At 29.8% G+C, this 20,842-nt stretch overlaps 1 protein-coding gene across 3 annotated transcripts in view; it reads left to right on the top strand.

Annotated features, from left to right (window-relative positions):
• The window catches only part of LOC125070552 (thrombospondin type-1 domain-containing protein 4-like), a 54,415-nt gene that overhangs the window by 20,647 nt on the left and 12,926 nt on the right, over positions 1-20,842 (top strand). The window contains exons 1-2 of one of the 3 annotated variants that reach the window (XM_047680463.1): positions 7,152-7,292; positions 17,154-17,270. The exons of 1 other annotated variant lie outside the window; for it this stretch is intronic. In XM_047680463.1, coding sequence (XP_047536419.1) covers positions 17,229-17,270 — 42 coding nt within the window. In that variant the 5' untranslated portion in view covers positions 7,152-7,292; positions 17,154-17,228. Of the gene's footprint in view, positions 1-7,151; positions 7,332-17,153; positions 17,271-20,842 lie in introns of those variants that run through there. One more of the 3 variants, XM_047680464.1, reaches the window with a different exon arrangement.

The following is a 20,842-nucleotide window of genomic DNA, read 5'->3' on the forward strand; positions in this document are numbered from 1 at the left end:
ATCTTTGTGTTAAGAGAGTCTCACATAACGGAAAGTGGAGAATATATTTGCCAATCCGTAGAAGAGCACCTAGGCGGAGTAAGCTTCGTATCCAACCTAGGAAAAGAGACTACTGGCATTTGTGAGACACTATTTACCATATTTAAGATTTCACATTTATCTGCTTCCAACATCTGTAAACTATAATTATTACTAACTCACCTCATAAATTCAGTATCGTGGCGCCACCTATGAACTCAAACCTTATTTGGCGCGAAAATTGCTTTTATTTGCAAATGGCCGCCAATTTGGAGTTATTTACTATATAGTTATATGGTAATTGTGCGGTGCATTAAAGGGTTTCTTACGTCGGTATTTGATGTTTATTACCTTGTGTTTCAAATGTAGCAGTTTCGTTGCGTTTATAGTAATTTATTTTGTTGTTGATTGATGATTTCTGTTAGAATCGAATTTTAATGGAATAGATTAAATGTGACATTCACTTCTATAGATATATTCTATGTTCTTTTATGTCATGGCTATCTATGGATGTGTTTTCATCCGGGCTCTCACGAATTATATATCGTCAGAGGAAAGTAAGAAAAATTTTAAGCGCCAAATTGGTTCCTTCGGAATATGAGGCTTCAAGTTTACCCGACTAGCTAAATATAGTACAATTTGTTCGTTTAGTAGGCCTTTATGTTTAACACTCTGATACTGACCGTAGCATGAAGTAACTAACTTTTTTTAATGCAATACTATTTGGTAAATAGTGTTCAACCGAAAAATATTAAGTTTAATGAAAATAATAGACCCGAAAAGGTTTGAAGTTAATATAAAAACGGCTTCAATGCGGTTTCGTTTCACGTGTGGCATTTTCGTTGAAATCAGACACATGCGGGCTTCCTGAAGATGTTTTCCATGACCGATGAGCACGAAATAAATTAACACATGAAAATCATCGGTTAAAATGGACGCACTCTTTCCACTAGACCATCTCACCGCACATTTATATTAAGGAGGGTTATTTTAATAAGGTATAAATAGACTAGCTTTCATTACTGTCTTCCGGTATAAGTTTAACAATGGAAGGTATGACCACTTACCATGAAATTAACTATTCACTCGTTCAAAATGAATTAAATTAAAACGCGTACAACTCCCTTATAACAGTTTCATATGGAAACGTTGCAACGTTTTTAAATTCGACCTTGGAATATAACTGACATTTTTATAAAACAAGTTTAACTTCGAAAATGATATCGTTTCACCGTTTAGAAAAATAAATTTCATTGAACAAGTTATGATGTATAAGGTAGATTAAAGAGAAACCGTCTATTATAATTGCGACGACGCCGGCGCCGGTCAGCTATCACCCATCAGTGATTACACCGCCGGGAGCCTTATTCTGGTAACGATAAATTAACACGAAATTGGTGTAAATGTTATTTCGTTTTCTTATTAGCTTGTAATCACTATAATGTGATTACTTGGTAGCGGTGTAGGCCTGTTCAGGTAGCTCATCAGTAATTATTCCGCCACACAGCAATACTTAGCATTGTTGTGTTTCGGTTTGAGGGGTCAGTCAGTCAGTGTAACTACAGGCATAAGAGACATCTTAGTCTTATCGGAATTATCAAGTTTGATGGCGTATTGGCGATATAAGTACTTGCTTATATTTCTTAAGCTGTTACAAGTATAGGGGCCTGCTGAAATAAGTTATAAACTCCCTGTTTATAAACGGCCCGTTAAAGTTATTAGGATACTTCTTAAAATAAATTAATAAATGTAATTATGTTGTTATCATTTTCTTTATCTTACTAGATGCCCGTCTCGACTTCGTACGGGTAAAATGAAGGAGATTTTTCTCGAGATATTTAATTAACTGAATGAGATTATCATGAATAAAAAAAAAATATAGAAAATAGTGAGACTTACTGGGAGGCTGGTAAATGTAAATGGTAAACCCTTAATTTGTGAATTAAGGGTTACTTATATGAGACATTCAAATAAAAATCCCGTATGGTAGTAGCTACGCCACCATTAGGGGATTCAACTAGTACAAAAATGTTTTAACAAAATCGGTCAAGCCGCTAATAGGAATAATAATTACGAACACACACACACACACATTGGAATTTTAAATATATCCATGTACCTGTGTGTTATGTCAATGTAGAAACTGTTAGCTTCTGTATTTAAATAAATGTGTTGTGTATAATAAAGCTTGTTGGTTTCCCAATTAAATATATTAATATTACTCAGGTTATTTGCCATTCTTGTGTGTGGTAAGTTTATGTTTGTCCAAATATAGATGAAATAAAGCTACAATAATGTAAACTCTAACACTTCGAGCTGTAAGGAATTTATTGTGAAGTTAATGTTTGTTTGTAACAAGATAGCTTCATAAATATAATTTCAAATAATTGCTATCCGATAAGTCGTTTTCAAGTAAATATTTACTTAAATAGTCACTTGAATTATTATATTTATATATATTTATTTAATTCTATGCATATTCTCTATACGAATAATAATATGATATGTCATAAGTTTTTTGGTAGTAAGGCTTTGTTGGGATGTTACTTAGAAAAGCTTTGTACGAGCTTTTCTAAGTAACATCCCATCTACCATTTATTCTCACCCCAAAAAGCAATACTATGTATTAATATTTCTTAGAGTATGTAATGTATACATGTATAGGTGATGATCACGACCATCAAGAGGACCATTTGTACCCACAAGTTGAATTAAAAATGCAATATACAAAATGTCAATTGCTTGAAGCATGCCTAAAGCCAGCATATTTTAGATTCCACCCGTGCCTCCCATAAACGCCCCCGTTCGGTTCACTATCTCATTTCTTTGCCCTTACAAAGACTGTCAATAAATATTTTTTTGAAGAATATGGTATAGATCTTTTAAGTATAATACGTTTAAAATTTTTACTGTAGTCCTCGCGCCCGTAGCGCCCCAGCGATTGATATGCGCAAATTATTATATTTTTGAAGTGACATGTCACAGGAGATGATAGAAAGAATATGTCAAAAGATTTTTATCATTTAAAAAAAAACGGAAGAGCTTAACAAAAAAATCTACACAGCCCCAAGTTTTTTGGAAATATACCTAATAAATAATTAATTATCTAATTTTTGTCGCAACATCCTTTAGCATTACGCGTATAACAAACGTGGACGCGTGCCTCTTGGAACGCCCGACAGAAGTGATAACTTAAACTAATCTAAGTTATATTGAATATTTAAATTGTACGTAGCCGTAGTAATCACTAGTTCCATCCGTTCCATCCAAAAGTTGACTGGCGCCGTAACGCGTTACGTAACGAAGCGGTTTACCCTCCCATAAAAAGTTATCACTTCAATAAATAAAAAAATGTACAAATTAAACGAGATGTTATTCGATCGACACAATTTTTAGTTTTAGGGTTTTGTCTATACACATCAATATAATATATTTTTTTTACTAGATTTCCCCTTACAAAATCAAATAACAGATAAGCAATTTTGCTTTATATCCCTCTTAATACAAATATCTCATTAATAACTTGCCCCACCCGGTGCTTTGTCTACCTGGAATTTAGTTTGTGACTGTAAAAGTACATACATATATAAAACAGTTCACTAGTTTTAGTGTATTAATTACAAACAACAACAACAAGGAACAAAAACTTTTAATATTATATATTATAAGAAGGAAAAGTTATATATTAATATAATTAAGTAAGTATATGCATTCGGATATTAATGCTGCGAAGAAAACAAAAGAATTATAATATATCAAATTTAAAGAAGTTATTTACCAGAATAAGTACGTGAATGGTGTTAAATAAGAGAAAACTCGGCATTCTTCTCTTATGTATGTAAAAACGTATGCGCTGGAATTTGTTGACGCGTCTTGAATACGATTGCATCGTGAACTTTGTGTTAGATCGCCATCTAGATTTTAATTACGTTTTGAGTCACAGTTATATAAATAACTAGATGCCCGTCCCAATTTCCTACGTGTAAAATTCATATAAAGTTATCATATCATAGAAGTTGAAATTTCCAATATATCTATATCTACATATAAATTTTTTTCAAAGCCATTTTTATAGATATAAACATACATTTATATTTATGAACATGGCTTTGAAAATATGCTTGTTTGGTTGTTTGTTTTGCTTTCACATCTAACATCACATAACAAACGATCTTTATTTGTAACTATCCGTTAAAACCATGAAATCAAATATTTATTTAGCATCAAATAAGTTGCAACTGCCTCAATGATTTAGTCGCTAGCTTAAACAGCTTCGGAAGTCACACGTTCGTATTCTGTATGTGTAAAATTTGTTTTTTGTTTTTTGAGAAGTAAATCTTGTGTGCCTGAGAGTATAGTTTAAGAGTTGGTCTTTTGCCTGATCTCAATATGTTCGTATCGAATTGCTGTCACATCAGAACACGAGAATGAGGGAATAAGAACGTTCCTGTGTGTACACTATAAGGTCTCTTGCTAACAATTTTGTGCTTGTCTGACCATAATTACGTCATTGTAACTGAAATAACGACTGTTTTTTATATTTCGTTTTGATTAAAATAATATTAAATATATTCTTATAAAACGATTCATTGATAAAATATTTACGACCGCCCTTGCATCAATAGTATATTACACACAATAGATTAACCTTTGAAATCTATATCTTAAAAGATTTCACTAGCAAAGTATGTCAATGGCCTCGTATTATATTTTATGTACAGCTATAAATAATAAATGGGATTCTGGTAACATTGCTCTAAATAACTAAATTAAAAATCATTTCATTTAAAAATGACACGTCCATTTCTTTTGATTGATTCACAAACACAGCGCAACTCATGACTTATTTAGTTGTTTTACTAATTGTTTAATTTTGATTTCATTTAATGCCTATTGGATTCGTTGAAGCGAAAAAAACCTATGACGTCCGATGTATATTGATATTTGTTTTTTTTAAATTAGGAATTAGTGGTTTTTTGTTTCCGAAATGACGTATGACTGAATGTATTTTTTTACGATATTCTTAAATAATATATCTTCACATTGAACAGTTAAATACTATAAAAGAAGTAATTTCTATGTATATAGATGTCTATAAAAAGCCATAAAAAAACAAACAAAATATATTTTATGAATTATTTAGAGTTCAGAGCATACAACAGTTCTCAATGTACATTAAAACGGGAGATACCAACTCTTTTTCATCAATCAAAAATATACTTGTAGTAATCATATACAAAATTATATTAATATATCCTGCATGAAAATCAATGAATTCTAACCCCAAACTTTTTTTAATCTTTATAATATACAGCATTACAAGCTTGATTTATTTTTTTAAATTATATATAGTATATTTTGTAATTCAATGAAATGTTATCAAACATAACATAAGTGCATTATTAGTGACGCAATTGTTCTAAAACTGTTTAACGCGCTCTCTGAAGATTTCGAAGAATCTATACTCCAGTATGCGATCCAATTAGTAATATCGTTCCTGCTGTATGTAAATGTATCAATATTATATAAATAATAGGTCATTTTAGAAATATATAAAGTTAAAACGTAGATTATTAGTATGTATGTGAATAAATAGTGGCCAACCCTTGGTCACTAATATACGCAATATACGCTTGCTAGTATGTAGAATACATAGGCACACATAGATAATAAAGTCGACCCGGTTGTTTTTGTTTTTTTGTAGTGCGTCACTTTATCTAGATATATATATATACAATCAAAGAATTAAAGGGCGTTTAGATTTTATTTTTAAAATGAGATATACAAAGATGGCGGCACGAACGATCGACAATTATTACCGAACAGCTTATAACATTAAATATATTTTTAGTTATAATATTAACCGCAATATAGTCATCATGGTTCATGGATAGGAACACGTTAATTTTATTCAAAGATCGCAAGTTAATATCCAAGCAACACTGAGCTTTCAGGTGTTTATTTTGTTTATTTTTTTATCATCGTATTCAATGGCGAAGGAAAGCATCGGAAGGAACACATGCAAATGTTACAATTGTATCCAATAGCAGCGTGATGGAATTAGCCCCTAAACTTCTTCTTAAGAAAGAAGATTTGACATTAACCATTTTTAATTTCTCTAATGTTTTAATTTACATACTCTTAAATTTATTAATTAGTCGATCTATATTTCACGGAAAGCTTAGCACTGGCGTTTTACGATCGACAGTACTGAGCTATTGAGTGAACATTACCGTACTAAAATCAACACTAAATCACCATGATTAGTTTATGTCTCCTATAAACATATAAACATATAGGTATAAGTTATGTAACACGATAAAATTTATGTTTCGTTACTCTCCTAGAGTTTTCATACAAGGATTTATGTACTTCGAGCATAATTGGATGTTTTTATACATCGTGTTCCCTTGGTGACAAATAATTGGATATTACAGTATAATTTATTCGAAACACGTTTGAATAATTATATTACAGTCTCTTATTTATTACAATCGTGCTGTAATCCACAGTGGGGTTTATTTTATCGTGGTGGACATTACGTTTATCCTAGACAAGATAATATTAACCTTTGAAGCTTTTAGCTACATGACTAAATATGATACGTTTCGTTCGTTTATTATTTAATATGCGTTCAGTCACTTTAATAAATGATAATTTCACGTGAAGCGTTGATCGTGCTAAGCGTTCTGAAATATAAAATAATATATTATAACAATCATTTTTTTTTAATTAAAATATTTAGGTCATAGTAAACTTTTTCTTTTTAAAGTGAGCTTAATACGTAATAGTCAAGTCCAAGTCAGAGGCAGGAAAAAAATATTATGTTGGTAAAAACTGAAATGTATAATAAAAAAAATGTCATATTTGTCAACAAATAAACAATGCTTAAAAAACACACAAAATTGTTGTAATTAGTTCTATGTTTAGTTAGACGGCTCTTCTTTATACATCCTATACGTTTTATGAATTGAACGTTGTACAGATGTGAAGCTGGTCACGAGACTAGATGTTTGTTGTAACGATAAATATATGTTATATACAAAGTTACTAAAAGCTGATCATTGAGTAGTTCAGTGTGCAGTAGGCTGATCATCTAAGGTTTTCACATATGAACGTTGGCGCATAGTCCACGCCAGTAGTGCACGATCGCTCTGCGACATCGACGCGTATCGGAAAAACCGTCAACCGTTAAATCAATTAATTTGAAATTCGAAAAGACAATCCGATATTCCGAAAAGCCAGTTTTTATCTGTGTTTAGTGAATAAAATCGGTAAAAAGTGTTAACAGCTGTGTTAAACTTAATATATAAGTATAATTTCTCACGAACTTTTTGAATTCGAAATGAAAATTTTAAACGTACCTCATACAGCATTAATAGTTTAAGGCATTCGAAGTTTAAAAGTGATATATCACACTTAAAAAAAGAACTATAGAAACGGTTTATTTTTCAACAATACAAATAAATATTATCTTGTTAATAAGTCCCATCCCTTCGACGCAGGTGTGCGTTCTAAGCAAATAATTTAATTTCCGTTAAAAATCTCTTATCGTCGCAATTACGGCTCCGTGTGAAGTGATATAACACAATGACAGACCGATGTTAATTTGATGGCTGTCAAACATGGAATATCGACAAGACGGACTGCTGTCTCGGACGAAAAATAAAACACTACTTTATTTTAACAGATAATTAATTTATTTGTAAAAATAAAAACAACAAAATAAAAAATATCCGTTGAAAAAATTATAATCAAACATTTACCTATGTAATAATAATAGCTAGAGACGTTGAAATGTTTTTTTAAAAGTACTTTAAAAAGTTTTCAATTATTTTTAAATGTGTTTAGCCAGTGCTAATTAATGTAGGTCACGCTTCCTAATGAACAAGGATTGAGATGCTCCTAACAGGATGCGGGTTTCATTACGATTACAATGGATACGTTATTTTCCAAGAAGAAATTTAGATTCATGTAATTAATAAAACATAGTATAATTTACGTAAGTTTATTTTATTGAGAGTATTAACACAAATTATAAGTTGAAATTATTATTATTATATATTATTATATGAATCTGTTTATTTCTTCTTTTGTTTTCTACGTTTTATAAATGTTGCAAGCTCCAAGCCATTTGATTATTAAAAATACTTTTAGCAAGACTTGTTACTTAAGTATGAATACAGAATCAATCTTAAATTGGAATATACTTTCTTCATTTATATTCTAACAAGCACTTTTAATCGCCTTTACAGAAGTGTATTAAAGGAAAAGCTACCACCGGTTCGGAATATAGATTCTTCCGAAAAGAATCGGCGAAAAACTCATTAATTAATCTTTTCTAACGTATGAAATACAACGTTATATCTCACAATTACAATTAAATTTGTATGCTATGTCCTGCCGGAAAGACGACTAGTATTGTCATAACATATTGAATATATAAATTGAAAACTTTTTACTCGTTTTTTGAAGACATTTGCACATCAATTTCAAATGCTTAGAATTATATAAGATGAAAGTTTATTTTGAAGTACATTTTACTCTGATTTAAAATTTAATAAATAATATTCTTATAAAAAAAACTGTAATGTTACAATAAGATTATAAAAATAATAACATTAAATATAATTAAAATATAAAAGTTAAAAAAAAATTTAAATGAATTAAAGAGAAAAAAAAAACGTAACATCCACAGAACATTAACGATAATTCCACTTACTGTTAAAAAGTGTAAAAAAAAAAAAAAGGTTAGTTAAATATATTTTTGCGTTGCAACAGATTGTTGACCCTAAGAACGCAGTTGATACTTGAACAATTATGACATGAAATCGCAAGCAGGTATGTAAATCGGTACCATTTTGTAGCAATCTATAATGACTTTACCGACTCCAATAAAGTTGACTTTCGTAGCTCCGTACGGTAATATGAAACCGTTTTAACGAGACGTCTCCCCATTTAGTACACATTTGTTCCTCTCTTTGTAACACTAATCGAATTACTCCATTCGTTTGATCTAAGATTACTCGCTATTTTTAAAAGTGCACTTGTATTTTCGTTGAATTAATTTTGCGGTTACAAAAAGTAATAAAAGCGAAATTAAACATCAAAGTTCTTTTGTCCGTCAGAGAGAAGCTGTATACCTTATCTTTTACTCTTAATCTTAGTACATGTAGAAAAATAAACATCTACATTATCATATAAAAACTGTTTATTTATTGTAAATACAGATTTTAAAAACGAACAGAACGATTTTGTTCGCTTTTATATTTGTTCCTTGATCTTCTGGGAAGTTTATAAGCCATTCAACGCAAGCAATCCCGCGATAAACAACATGTGTTTTTTAATTGGCTGAATTTTTCCAAGATGTTTTTTTTGCTTAGAAAAAGACTAAGACTAAGAATGAAAATTTGTATACAGTTAGTACTCAATCACGCAAATTTGTTAAATAAAATAGAGAAAACTTTTAGCGATGTAATTTATGTAAGAATTATTTTTCTGTATGATTACACTAATATTAAATAATTATACAGTTTAATACCGTTTAAAAAATTAGTAGTAGAGTAATAATATACGGTACACAGTTTTAGATACATCGTTTGGCTAATATATATAAAAGTATATGACAGTAATATAAAAACTTTTTGGAAATAAATCTACCCACAGATGTATTGATAGGACTAAATAACGTAAGTATACTTAAACCTTTTAGTCGTGTCATAGATTAAATATCGAATTCGAATATGTTTTCTTTAATTATGATTATATTATGTGTGTATATGTGTTCTTCCGTAAAATAATATCTAATCACAAAATAAGCTGATGTAAGACAAAGAAGATAACTTTACGATTATGCTAATTTTCATGAGAATAATTTGTCTATAGTTATTGCGATTACAAGATAATTACGGTAATATTATTACAATGTTTTTCAATAGATATTTTTTGTATTTTAATTCAACGTTGTATGAAAGTTCCACCCAGTCAGTAGTTATTCTGATGCCAATCAGTAATCGTATTTCTGTGTTTCACTTAAGAGGTCAACAAGCCAGTGTAATTAGAGGCAAAGAGAATACCTATCTTAGATTACATGGTTGGCAGTGAATTGACATTAGGGTATGGGATTTATCTGGCACGAATTCAATGACTTTGAGCAAAGATAAGCATATATATAAGTAAATAGAGAGAATAAAGATAATTATTTAAGTAAATAGAATAGAGTAAATGACATGTTCGCAAACCTAAATATTTAAAAAAAAAAATCAAATGGATGTGTTTGTTGAAGTTATAAGCGGTTAATACATAGGTTCAAATGTATTTAAAGCGCGACGAATGATACTTTAAAAAATGCCACTGTCATTCAAGACAGGACCGCGTTAATTTTTCGTCAACTTTTTATTAGAACGGCTATAAAAACTACGAGTGACGATCAACAAATTGAGGATTGTTACAAGGTTGATTAATATTACGTACCCCGGTCGATAGGGCTGATAATACACCCTTTGTTATACTAAATAATTATGACTGTTTATATAATTCCAGTTCAATGTTTTACTTTACGTAACGTCATTCGTAATAAGTATTTATATTTACATTTAATTTTGTCTTTTCTAGGAGTGAGGTGTAGTAGCAATATCATTCGGTTTTATCTAACAATAAAGTTTATAAATGCAAAAATGGCGTACATGACTTCTTAGCTAGATTTCTAGATTCACACTTCTCTCAGTATCAAAGTTTAGCTGGAAAGGATCCTTTATAAGATGAGTACTCATTTGTGCATTTTTATTTTATTCATTTCTAAGCGTTATTAATTCATAATATCTGAGTGTTTATTATTTTATATTATTTATAATATCTTCGTTGCATCATCTGCTCAATTAGCGTTTTTTTCATAAAATATATTTTTGTATTAAGGAATACACTTAAATTCTATTAGCAAATTGAAATAATAATCATCATCAAATTATAAAGAAATATTAAAAACATTTTCTTGAAATTATGTTTAATTTTTTAAATAAATTAACTTTGTTATATATCAAAGCCATTCTGCCTAAGACCACTTCTAATTTTTAATAAGGCACATTGTTTAATAATAGTTTTTTTTTTTAATTTAAGCTTGGTATTTATTAAAGATAAAAAATTTTTTGTAAATAAATTTGTCAGCCCTAAATGTCATGTCATAATTGGATAGAAGAGGACATCTTTGTTTTGATGTATTGTCATTAATCATAATTGTTCTTCTTCGAAATACATATCTGTGTCACTCAGACTTCGACGGCTTTTAACTATTTCTATATTTTAATGTAATCCAGTTTAAGATGTCAATCAAAAATTGCGTAGATTTCATTTTAAAAGAAAAATATTTATTATTGGCACTCATGTCCTTTCCACTGATCTAATCTTGAGCACGTTGGCCCTTCTAAAGGGAGACTAACGAACGAACCTAAATTAATAAATGCGTCAGCCTATTGTAAACAAGAGAGTCCGGGAACACAAGAGCTCTATAGTACAAGGAGTACTATCCCTTAATCCGATGGGACGATGGGAGACTACCCGACCTGATCGGTAGAAGCTTAGCCGCAGGACCTGCATTACGTGCTCTCTGAGGCATGGGATTGTTGATCTCTTGACCTAGGACTCTGCAGCTTATAATTAAACGTCCGATCAACAAGGCAAAAGCTTTATGATATATTTAAGTATTAAAAGTAGGTTTTGTTTACAAGTGCTTGTATGATATAAACGATTTCAACAAATACCGTTTGTAAGCTCTGTATAGATAAATCTTTTCAAATTATAGTTTATAGTTACACGGTCATGTATAGTTTTATTATACGTATCATGTATTCCATTTTTTTAATTCAAAAATGATAAGTAACGACAATTATATAATGGTTGTCTAATATCAAAACATCACAGATTTATGACCTCTTGGTCCTTTCGACCTATTAATTTCTTCACATAATGGACTTGTAGCCTCCTACATGTCAATTCAAATAACCAATGAGTGTAATATGCATAATAAAATTATGGTCAACTTTACAAATATAGTTTATGACCTCAATTTATTTTTTATCATTCTTGTATGATGTTACGTTAACTATTATTAGGTACGTTTCAAATGTACTCTTTAACGGTCTTATAATGAATATACAATTTCTAAAAAATCCTAAAATTTCCAAATAAATTAGCAAAGAAATAGTCTGATTGGTGGCTAGTTTTAACTGACAGATTGTGGTCTTGAAGGGCTAAAGAGAACTTACTTTGATAGCAAAATATTTGTACTGGGTAAGTATAATAATTTTAACCTAGAACTTTTAGTGCTTTAAATATTTAGAAGCATTCTATTTTCCTTGAATCTTATTTATGGAAGAGAGATAAAAAATAGTTCAGCTACAGGATCAACGGTTTTACTCGCTTTGGGGATTGTAAATACTGCTAAATTCCTAACTTCAGGCTGCTTCTTAAATTTCTGGACACAAATACAATAACTTTTATATCAGTCCGACCCAAGGGTTTGAACCCAGAACCTCGCCATATGACCCAGTCGACACTGAGTTGTGTCACAGACAAAGCCGCGTATAACCGTACGTACGAACACAATTAAGAACATAGTTCTTCGTCTATGAAGGGTTAGTCATTTGAAATAATTGACATATTTAGTGATGGAACATTATCACATTAGGTTTAAAGCGGTCGACTCAAATTGATTTATGACTAATTTTAATTACATTAATCACGTCATAGGGAAGATGTTCGTAACTAACAGAGGCAGAAGTCTGACAAAGAACTTGCATAGAGGCTTAAAACTGAATTATTTGTTGAAACCGATTTTTTTTTAGTTTACATATTAAAACTTTTTAGTGTCAAATATATTGTCAGTTAATGTTTTTTGTAAGTTTAATTATTTATTGTTGTCAAACCATTACCATTACCATTAGTATCCACGGTAGTACGATTGATAGATTAATTTCGAAATTGCGCTAAAATTGGAAGAAATTAATGACAAAATAGAGAGAGCGCTCACTGTCTGTTCTATTTGATTTTCGATTGATGAATTGTAATTAGTCCACGGTCGGGGTCGAAATATTTCTTATTGATTGTACTATGGCAAATGAGCAAACGGATAACCTTCGTCATTTATTGGTCATAGACGTAATACTCGTGTCTTTAATTGTCGATACGCTATCGACGTTCGCTTCTTTTTGTATTGTTGTGTCTATAAAACAATTGATTAATCCCATGAGCTTGTTCTCAAGATTCATCTCATTAACTCGTGAAATATGTAATGTAGCAGTTATAAAATTTTTGCATAAAATTTCGAGAAGCCATTTTTAAATAAATATCATTCATAGCATAAAAATGTTTTTTTTTTTTAAATTAATTTTTTGGAATATAAGAAAACCATTTTCGGTACCGCGAAGATTTATTTTTCTCATCCACCAAATTTTGCAACTAGTATAATAATATTACTATTAATAAACTAGTGGTACAAAAATCATGTAATACTCAAAGAGACCAGTGTAAAAAATTCGCTGGACAATTTTGTATAAGTATGAAAAACAAAACACGTATAAGGCGCCAACTTAAACTATGGCGTCACTTTTGTTTGAATTATTGAGAATTGTCATTTTCATAAGATACAACAGATATATACATATATACGAAAATAATAGTAACAATTGTATCAAGTAATAAATAAATGGGCTTTATATGTATGTTAGATAGTGTATATGTTATGACAATTACATTGACAAATGCACGATCCATTTAAGGTTTTGTAATCTCGTATCTACAAATATGTACGAGATGAACGAAATTTCACTGTTACGATGTTTTATAGTGGACATCAATCCCATCTTATCGTGACAGTGTTATTTGTTATGGAGTCATGTCTTCATAGCATGAGAACGAAATTATTTGATTGAATTAAATTACAATTTAGTTGGTTTATGGTGTGGTTAGATTTATTTAACCTTTTAATTATATTATTTTGACATAATATATAATTATTGTTTTTTTTTGTGTGAAATGAGAAGAAAAATTATCTCTTTTTAGGAAAAATTATTTAATTATTCTCTTACTTTTTTTTAAAGAGCTGAGTGCAAATTGAATGGCTTATGTTAGAAGAAGTTTGATAAAAGTTTTATTGAGTTGATATTACAAACGAGTTAATAGTACCGCCGTTCTTCATTTCCTCTGGTATAGATCGCTGTGTTAATTTATTTATTAGTTTCAATACCGATACACTCAGGTTATATATGTACATGGATGGGCAAATGTTTCACCTGATGGTAGGTGGTCACCACCGTTAATATACATTGGCACTGTAAAAAATATCACCCATTCCTTCCATCGCCAATGTGCCACAATCTTTGGGTACTAAGATGTTATGTCCCTTATGACTGTAGTTCTACTGGCCCACTCACCCTTCAAACCGAAACACAACAATACTAAGCAGTTTGGCGATAGAATAGGTAATGAATGTGTGGTACCCGTGGTAGGATGATGGTGGCTTGCACAAAGCCCTAGCCACCAATTAACAATTGTATTAATTAAACTATTTTACCAGTTCTTTTTATGTCAAATGTATACCATTATTTACGTTGGTAGATTTTTGAACATCTTTCATATTTTTTTTACTTGTCCAACTTTCTTGTTTAAATTCCTTGATAATGTTTGTTTGGTGTTCGTGTATGTATTGCATCGAAATAATGTTTGTACAGTTCATACAAAAGTTACCTACATAATCTATTCAAGCGAAATGTCTTTACTTTTGAACGTCTAAGATGATCTCAATATTGTTACACTGGGAATTATCTGCCCGTTACAATATCCCAGTTTCAATGAATCGTGTTACAGCTGTTGGCGTCCCGCCATCAACGGTTTTACGAGCTTAAGAAAATTCGAAGTATGCGTTGAGTATTCTTCTTAGATGTGTACTCAGCCTATATACGAAATTAACTGCAGTTATAATGCGCGTATCGTTTAACGTTGTTTTGATTTTATTAACAATTATAAAATTCGAAACGTTTGATGAATGTACAAAATTGAACAACCTTGATCTGTTTTCTTGGAAATGCAGTTTTCAATTACCTATATTATCATTAATGTGCGAAAATTTTACATTTAAAATATTTAGGTTAATGTGCATCTTTGTTTGCAGTCTGTAGCAAAAATCAAAGAAATGCATAAACAAATTTCTTTACAACGTTTAAAAAAATCTGTCCTCTTTGAAGTTATCTACTAATACTAATCACTAAGATTAGTTTTAACGTTCTCATTCTAATAATCAACATAAAATAAAACAATTCAAACCGTGTTTATTAATTTATTACTTATTATGTATAAACAAAAAAAATAACTTTTCAAGAACATGCTTTTATTTAATCCTCGTACCAAACGATAATGTAAAATAAAATTAATGTTTTCCAGCGGATAATTAAATGAGTTAAAACTAAACTGCACGAAGAACCGGATATAGCAGTTTCTATATAACGAAATGACATCAAAGTGTAGGCAGTTAAAACATAAGTTCCTTAATATATTACTATAATCTTGAAATACGCGTAATTGCATTACACACGGCATGCAAATCAATCCGACTGATATATGACAAATTAATGGTAATGTTTTAATCCGTGGCGAATGCGAAACATTTATACCCAGAGGTCGATATAAAGATATCAATAGGGATTTAGTTTGGCTCCGAATCATTCGAGATCAAAGCTGATATTTGAACTTGGCAGTAATTATGATTCAATGCAATAATAAAGTTTATTCGTACAGAGTTAGGACGCCTGTCCACTATTTGTAAGTCACGTGTCAAAGTTGAATGATTTAGGGCCTTGTACGCGTATAATTTGTAACTGTCATAATAAGCATAACCGTCGGCGGATGTTGTCTGCCACGTGTTATATATAGAAAAGTTAAAGTATTGTAGATTTTTAAATATAAGAAAATATCTCTTGATTTGTTGTTATAGATTATGTTGTAATTTATTCTGTGATTGTGTTTAATGTTAGTAAATATATTGGCATTAATACAGTTTTAAAATTTTTATTATTATATATAGAATTTTATTCTTAAATATAATGTTTTTAATTTAGAACTATAATATGCTATACATAACGACATAAAGCATCATTTGTTTACAAGGTTTCCGAATACTTATTTAATACAATGGCACAACTGATACTTTTTAAGAGATTTTGTTGCAGAATATCTACGTATATTCTTTGATACATAAGTATAGAAACTTAAATATATTAATAATTTTATTTTACTTGTGAAACAAGTTTATATATATATTTATAACACAGACATTTAAATTTTATACAATACTTATTTTAAAACTTTATATTAAAGACAAAATAACACATAAATATGATTCAACGATCTAAATCTTCATTCGATCGTTCATAAATGTTCAAACTATATCAGCTTAACCTTCAGAATCATTATTTTAGATTACACAGAGCATAGATGTAGCATTCGGGCTTATACAATTGAATGGTCGTAAATAGCTTAGTGATATCGCTTTGGTCTGTTTGGTTTGGCTTAAATTTATTGTTTATAAATCCCTGTTATAATATAAATCAATTGTAATTACAAAATCAATATCGATATATTAAAATCTTTGGTGATAAATAACGTTAGTATGCGTTGATTTTTATTACATAACGTAATTGTAAGTAAGTTGTAAATAATTTATTGGTAAATAAATATAATAATTATTTCCAATTTAATAAATATTATGTAATTTATTTTGTAAAGCCAAACCGGCAATGAAATTTGAATAATTTTATTTTATAATTATATAACACTGGCACACACAAATTCGCACGGAAAAAGTTGTCGTTGATTTGCCAGGAGAGCTACCTGCGTTACGGTGATATTGGGATGATGCTATCCACTCATTAATGTCATGTACATTTCCTTTTATCTAAATTAATATATCGTATATACTAAACAAATCTAGAGAAAAGTTCACATGATAAAAAAAATATTTTTTAAGTTTAAAATATTTAAAAATTCAAGTACCAAATCGATAATTTTTTTGTAAATAAAATTAAAAATAAATAGTTTTTTGATAATATGATAATAATAATAATAATAAATACTGATTGACTGCACAGTTTTAGTAATATAAGGAAATGTGTCCTTAATCTGAAATAAATTACCTTCGTGGTATAATACGGAAACAAGAGAAGATGACGCTTCCATCTGCAACATTCATCGTTCTTCTGATTACCGTAAGTATTATTTTATACATTAAGTAATTTTAGCATACGAGTGGTAATAACTAATATTTTTTTCATAAATAAAACCTTTGTAAAATGTCCCTGAATATTCCAATAAAATTAAGAAACTAAAAAGAAAAAATAATAATTATCGTAAACGATTTATTAACAAAAAATATATTTCCGAACAATAAATAACTGAAAATAACGAGTTGCCAGCCGACTCAACTTCGTCAGAGTAGAATGATAATTTTATTTACTTCCCCAATATAAAAAATCCAGGGACCCAGTCAAATACACATTTTTTTTACAGCTACATACACACGTACATAAGATTATCCATACAAATTAATTGAGAACCTCCTGTTATTTCTATGTCGTTTAAAAACACTGAAACAGTTAAAATTTAGGTAACACAGACTTTTCTGTAGAGCCGCCAGCGTTTGTCCGAAAAGCGTGTAAACCGACGACTGGCCAATATGGATTTATTAGATTGATTTTTAAATATTATGATAGCTAATAATTTAAAGATTAATGTATAGTATTTTATACCAGATAACAATGTGTGGGCTTATTTTGGGAACATGACTGTACAGATATTCAGATAAACTGTCCTATACCAGCCCGGTACAAGCCATCAAAAAAAAAACAAATTCATTATATTAGCTTGAATTATACTAAGTATTTTAGGTAAAATCATCCACTTACCAGTGAAACGATTTCTTACATATCATTTGTGAATAAAAATATACATAAAACTTAGAATGTTTGATTTTCATTATTATTTTAACAAATTTATACAAAGTCTTAAATTAAATAGTGACTTGATAGATAAAATAGCTAAAAACCAATAAATTTAAAAAGTGTGGTAATTTTCCTTTAATTCTCACATGTCATGTATGTAATGTACATAACATTGGTATACTCGTATACTTGCAAGAGCACACACTGAAGCGAATTTATTAAATTAAAACTAGATATTAAATATAACTGTGAAACCGGGGGGAGTCGCCAGCAATGGCATACATAATATACATATATGTATGATACAAATGAATATATCTACTATAAGTTAAGACACGACATAGAATAAAATTAAATAATTTAATGTGAAATACGTTGTTATTATTCAAGGAATTAAATTAGTATAATTTCAAATATTTAATACGGAGTTATAGCTATGATTTGAATACGAAGTGTTATGATAGATTTGTGAGTTGTAATTACTACGTGACCTTTTATTTACTTATCTTCGTGTATAGGGTTAATAATGTTTAATGATAATGATATATAATATTTACTTTGTACTGTTATAAGCTTAAGAAGTGTTTCATTGAAATTTCATCGAAGGTGCCGGTAATGAAGAGGTTTTTTTGAACATCCATAGGGACTTGTCATGTCATTTAAATATCATGTCATTGATGACATAAATATTGGCTTATATTTATTTAAAGAAGATGAAACCAGTAAGTAAGTACATGTTTTAATATAACTAGTTAATTTCCACCCGCGGCTTTGCTCGCGTTTGAGTGGAGGGGCCAGATGTATGTCTTTTCTGTACCCCTGACATCATATATGCAAAATATCATAATTATCGTTTAACTATATGCCGCTAAAGCGTAACAAATAATCTAATTTCGAATTTACTCGTTGGAGATATTACTTGAACTATCCTAATATTAAACAAATATCTTTCCATACTATGTAGGTACAATTGTATATAAAATATTACTCATTGAAATAAAACTAGTTTTTAACGGATTTTATCGCGTATATTAATTATTTTAACATCCCTACGTTTCGAGCACTTTGCAGTGTTCGTGGTCACGGGCAGACTTGGTGATGTAAGTAGTTTTATTTCAATGTGTAATAATCGCGAAAATCTAAGACAACATTATAAAATATTACTTCCGAGCAACGGGAGTGAAATTAATTTTTAATTTCGAAATGTTCGTTATAGATTAGAGAAACACCCACCCAGTCATAAACATATAGATACACTTTAACTTGATTACACTTTAGTACTAACAGTAAAAGCTTAGAAAGTACATTGGTCTGATCCATTAACTTAATATCAAGTTAAAGGTGTAATATTATTCATCTCATTAAAAAACGTTTTAAAATTCTTATATTAGTGAAGTGTAACGATCAAATAATTTATCGTTTATATTAATGGTGACGGATACGTGTAAACACGGGGCTGTGGGCGACAGCCGACCGTGTAGTCTTAATTTGATTTATAACAGCATTAGTTTAATTAAGGTTTTTGAACAATTACGCAGAGTTTTTATAATTAATAGATGTCACCTCGAATGGGTTAATAATAAACTACATTTTAAGGCTCGGCCACACGCACGCAGAAATACTAAGCACGCAAACAACATATATTTAAAAAAAACTATTTTTTAAGTAAGGAAAACTAATTAAAATATAGTTGAATTTTTTATTTATTAAAACATATATTTTGAATGTTTAACTCTTATCAACTTTTATAATTAATTTATTATCCTTTAAACTGTTTTGCGAATACTACAGAAGTAATGGTTTAAAAATTACTTTTAAAAAAACAGGCTTTAAGACTACATATCAAGTCAATTGGCTTATTTTATTGTAGGTATATGTGCAAGCCCATCCGGGTAGGTACCACCCACTCATCGTATGTCATACCACCAAGCAGCAATACTCAAGATTATTGAGTTTCGGGGTGAAGGATGAGTGAGACAGTGTAACTACAGACACATGGTACATAATATGTCAGTTCCCAAGGTTGTTGCCTCGATGACGATGAAAGGAAAAGGAACAATTCTTACAGCGGTAACGTCTACAAACAGTGATGATCTCTTACTATCAGGTGGCACGTTTGTCAGTCCATCTACCTATGCCATCTATTTTATTCTTGCTTACTAGTATGTATGTATACCAATTGTCATGTCGATCGGTTGAACTATGTAACAGTTGAACTGCAGTGCCATTTAGTGGCAAGTCAAGAAAGCCTTATATAACAGCTACTCCGTATAATAGTATAATAACTACTCCGTGATAAAATTATATTATTATATTATATTGATTTAATGCCAATCAGTCCGATAGTATTGAAATCTATCGATCTCGAATAATTACACCTAAAGATTGTATACATACGGTTTGGTCAGTGTTCGAAATTCGATCGTAATTATTTCTCAACATATTTTTTCTTCTCTCTCAAATTTAACCTTATGACTAAAGCTTATCAATAACTGCCATTTAAATAAAATAGAAAGAAAACGATCATAAACAAAGTAGAAAATTATACTGAACTGTTATACCTGTACCTATTTATACATAGATGAATTAGTGTTAAGCCCATCTAGACATCAACTCTCAAGACTTATAAGGGTAAACTACTGTAATTTATTTAACAAAATTTAGGTATTTAATGCTTCATATATTTGAGTATAAACATGTTTTGACTATCAATACAAATGCTACAATCAATTTAAATGTAATTTACAAATTAAGCGTAGATTCATTAAGAACTTTTGATCTATACAATATCATTGATAAATTATATTAATCACGAACTTGCGTTCAACGACAGGTAATTC

The sequence above is a fragment of the Vanessa atalanta genome, chromosome 17 (genome assembly GCF_905147765.1).
Source record: "Vanessa atalanta chromosome 17, ilVanAtal1.2, whole genome shotgun sequence".
NCBI lineage: Eukaryota > Metazoa > Arthropoda > Insecta > Lepidoptera > Nymphalidae > Vanessa > Vanessa atalanta.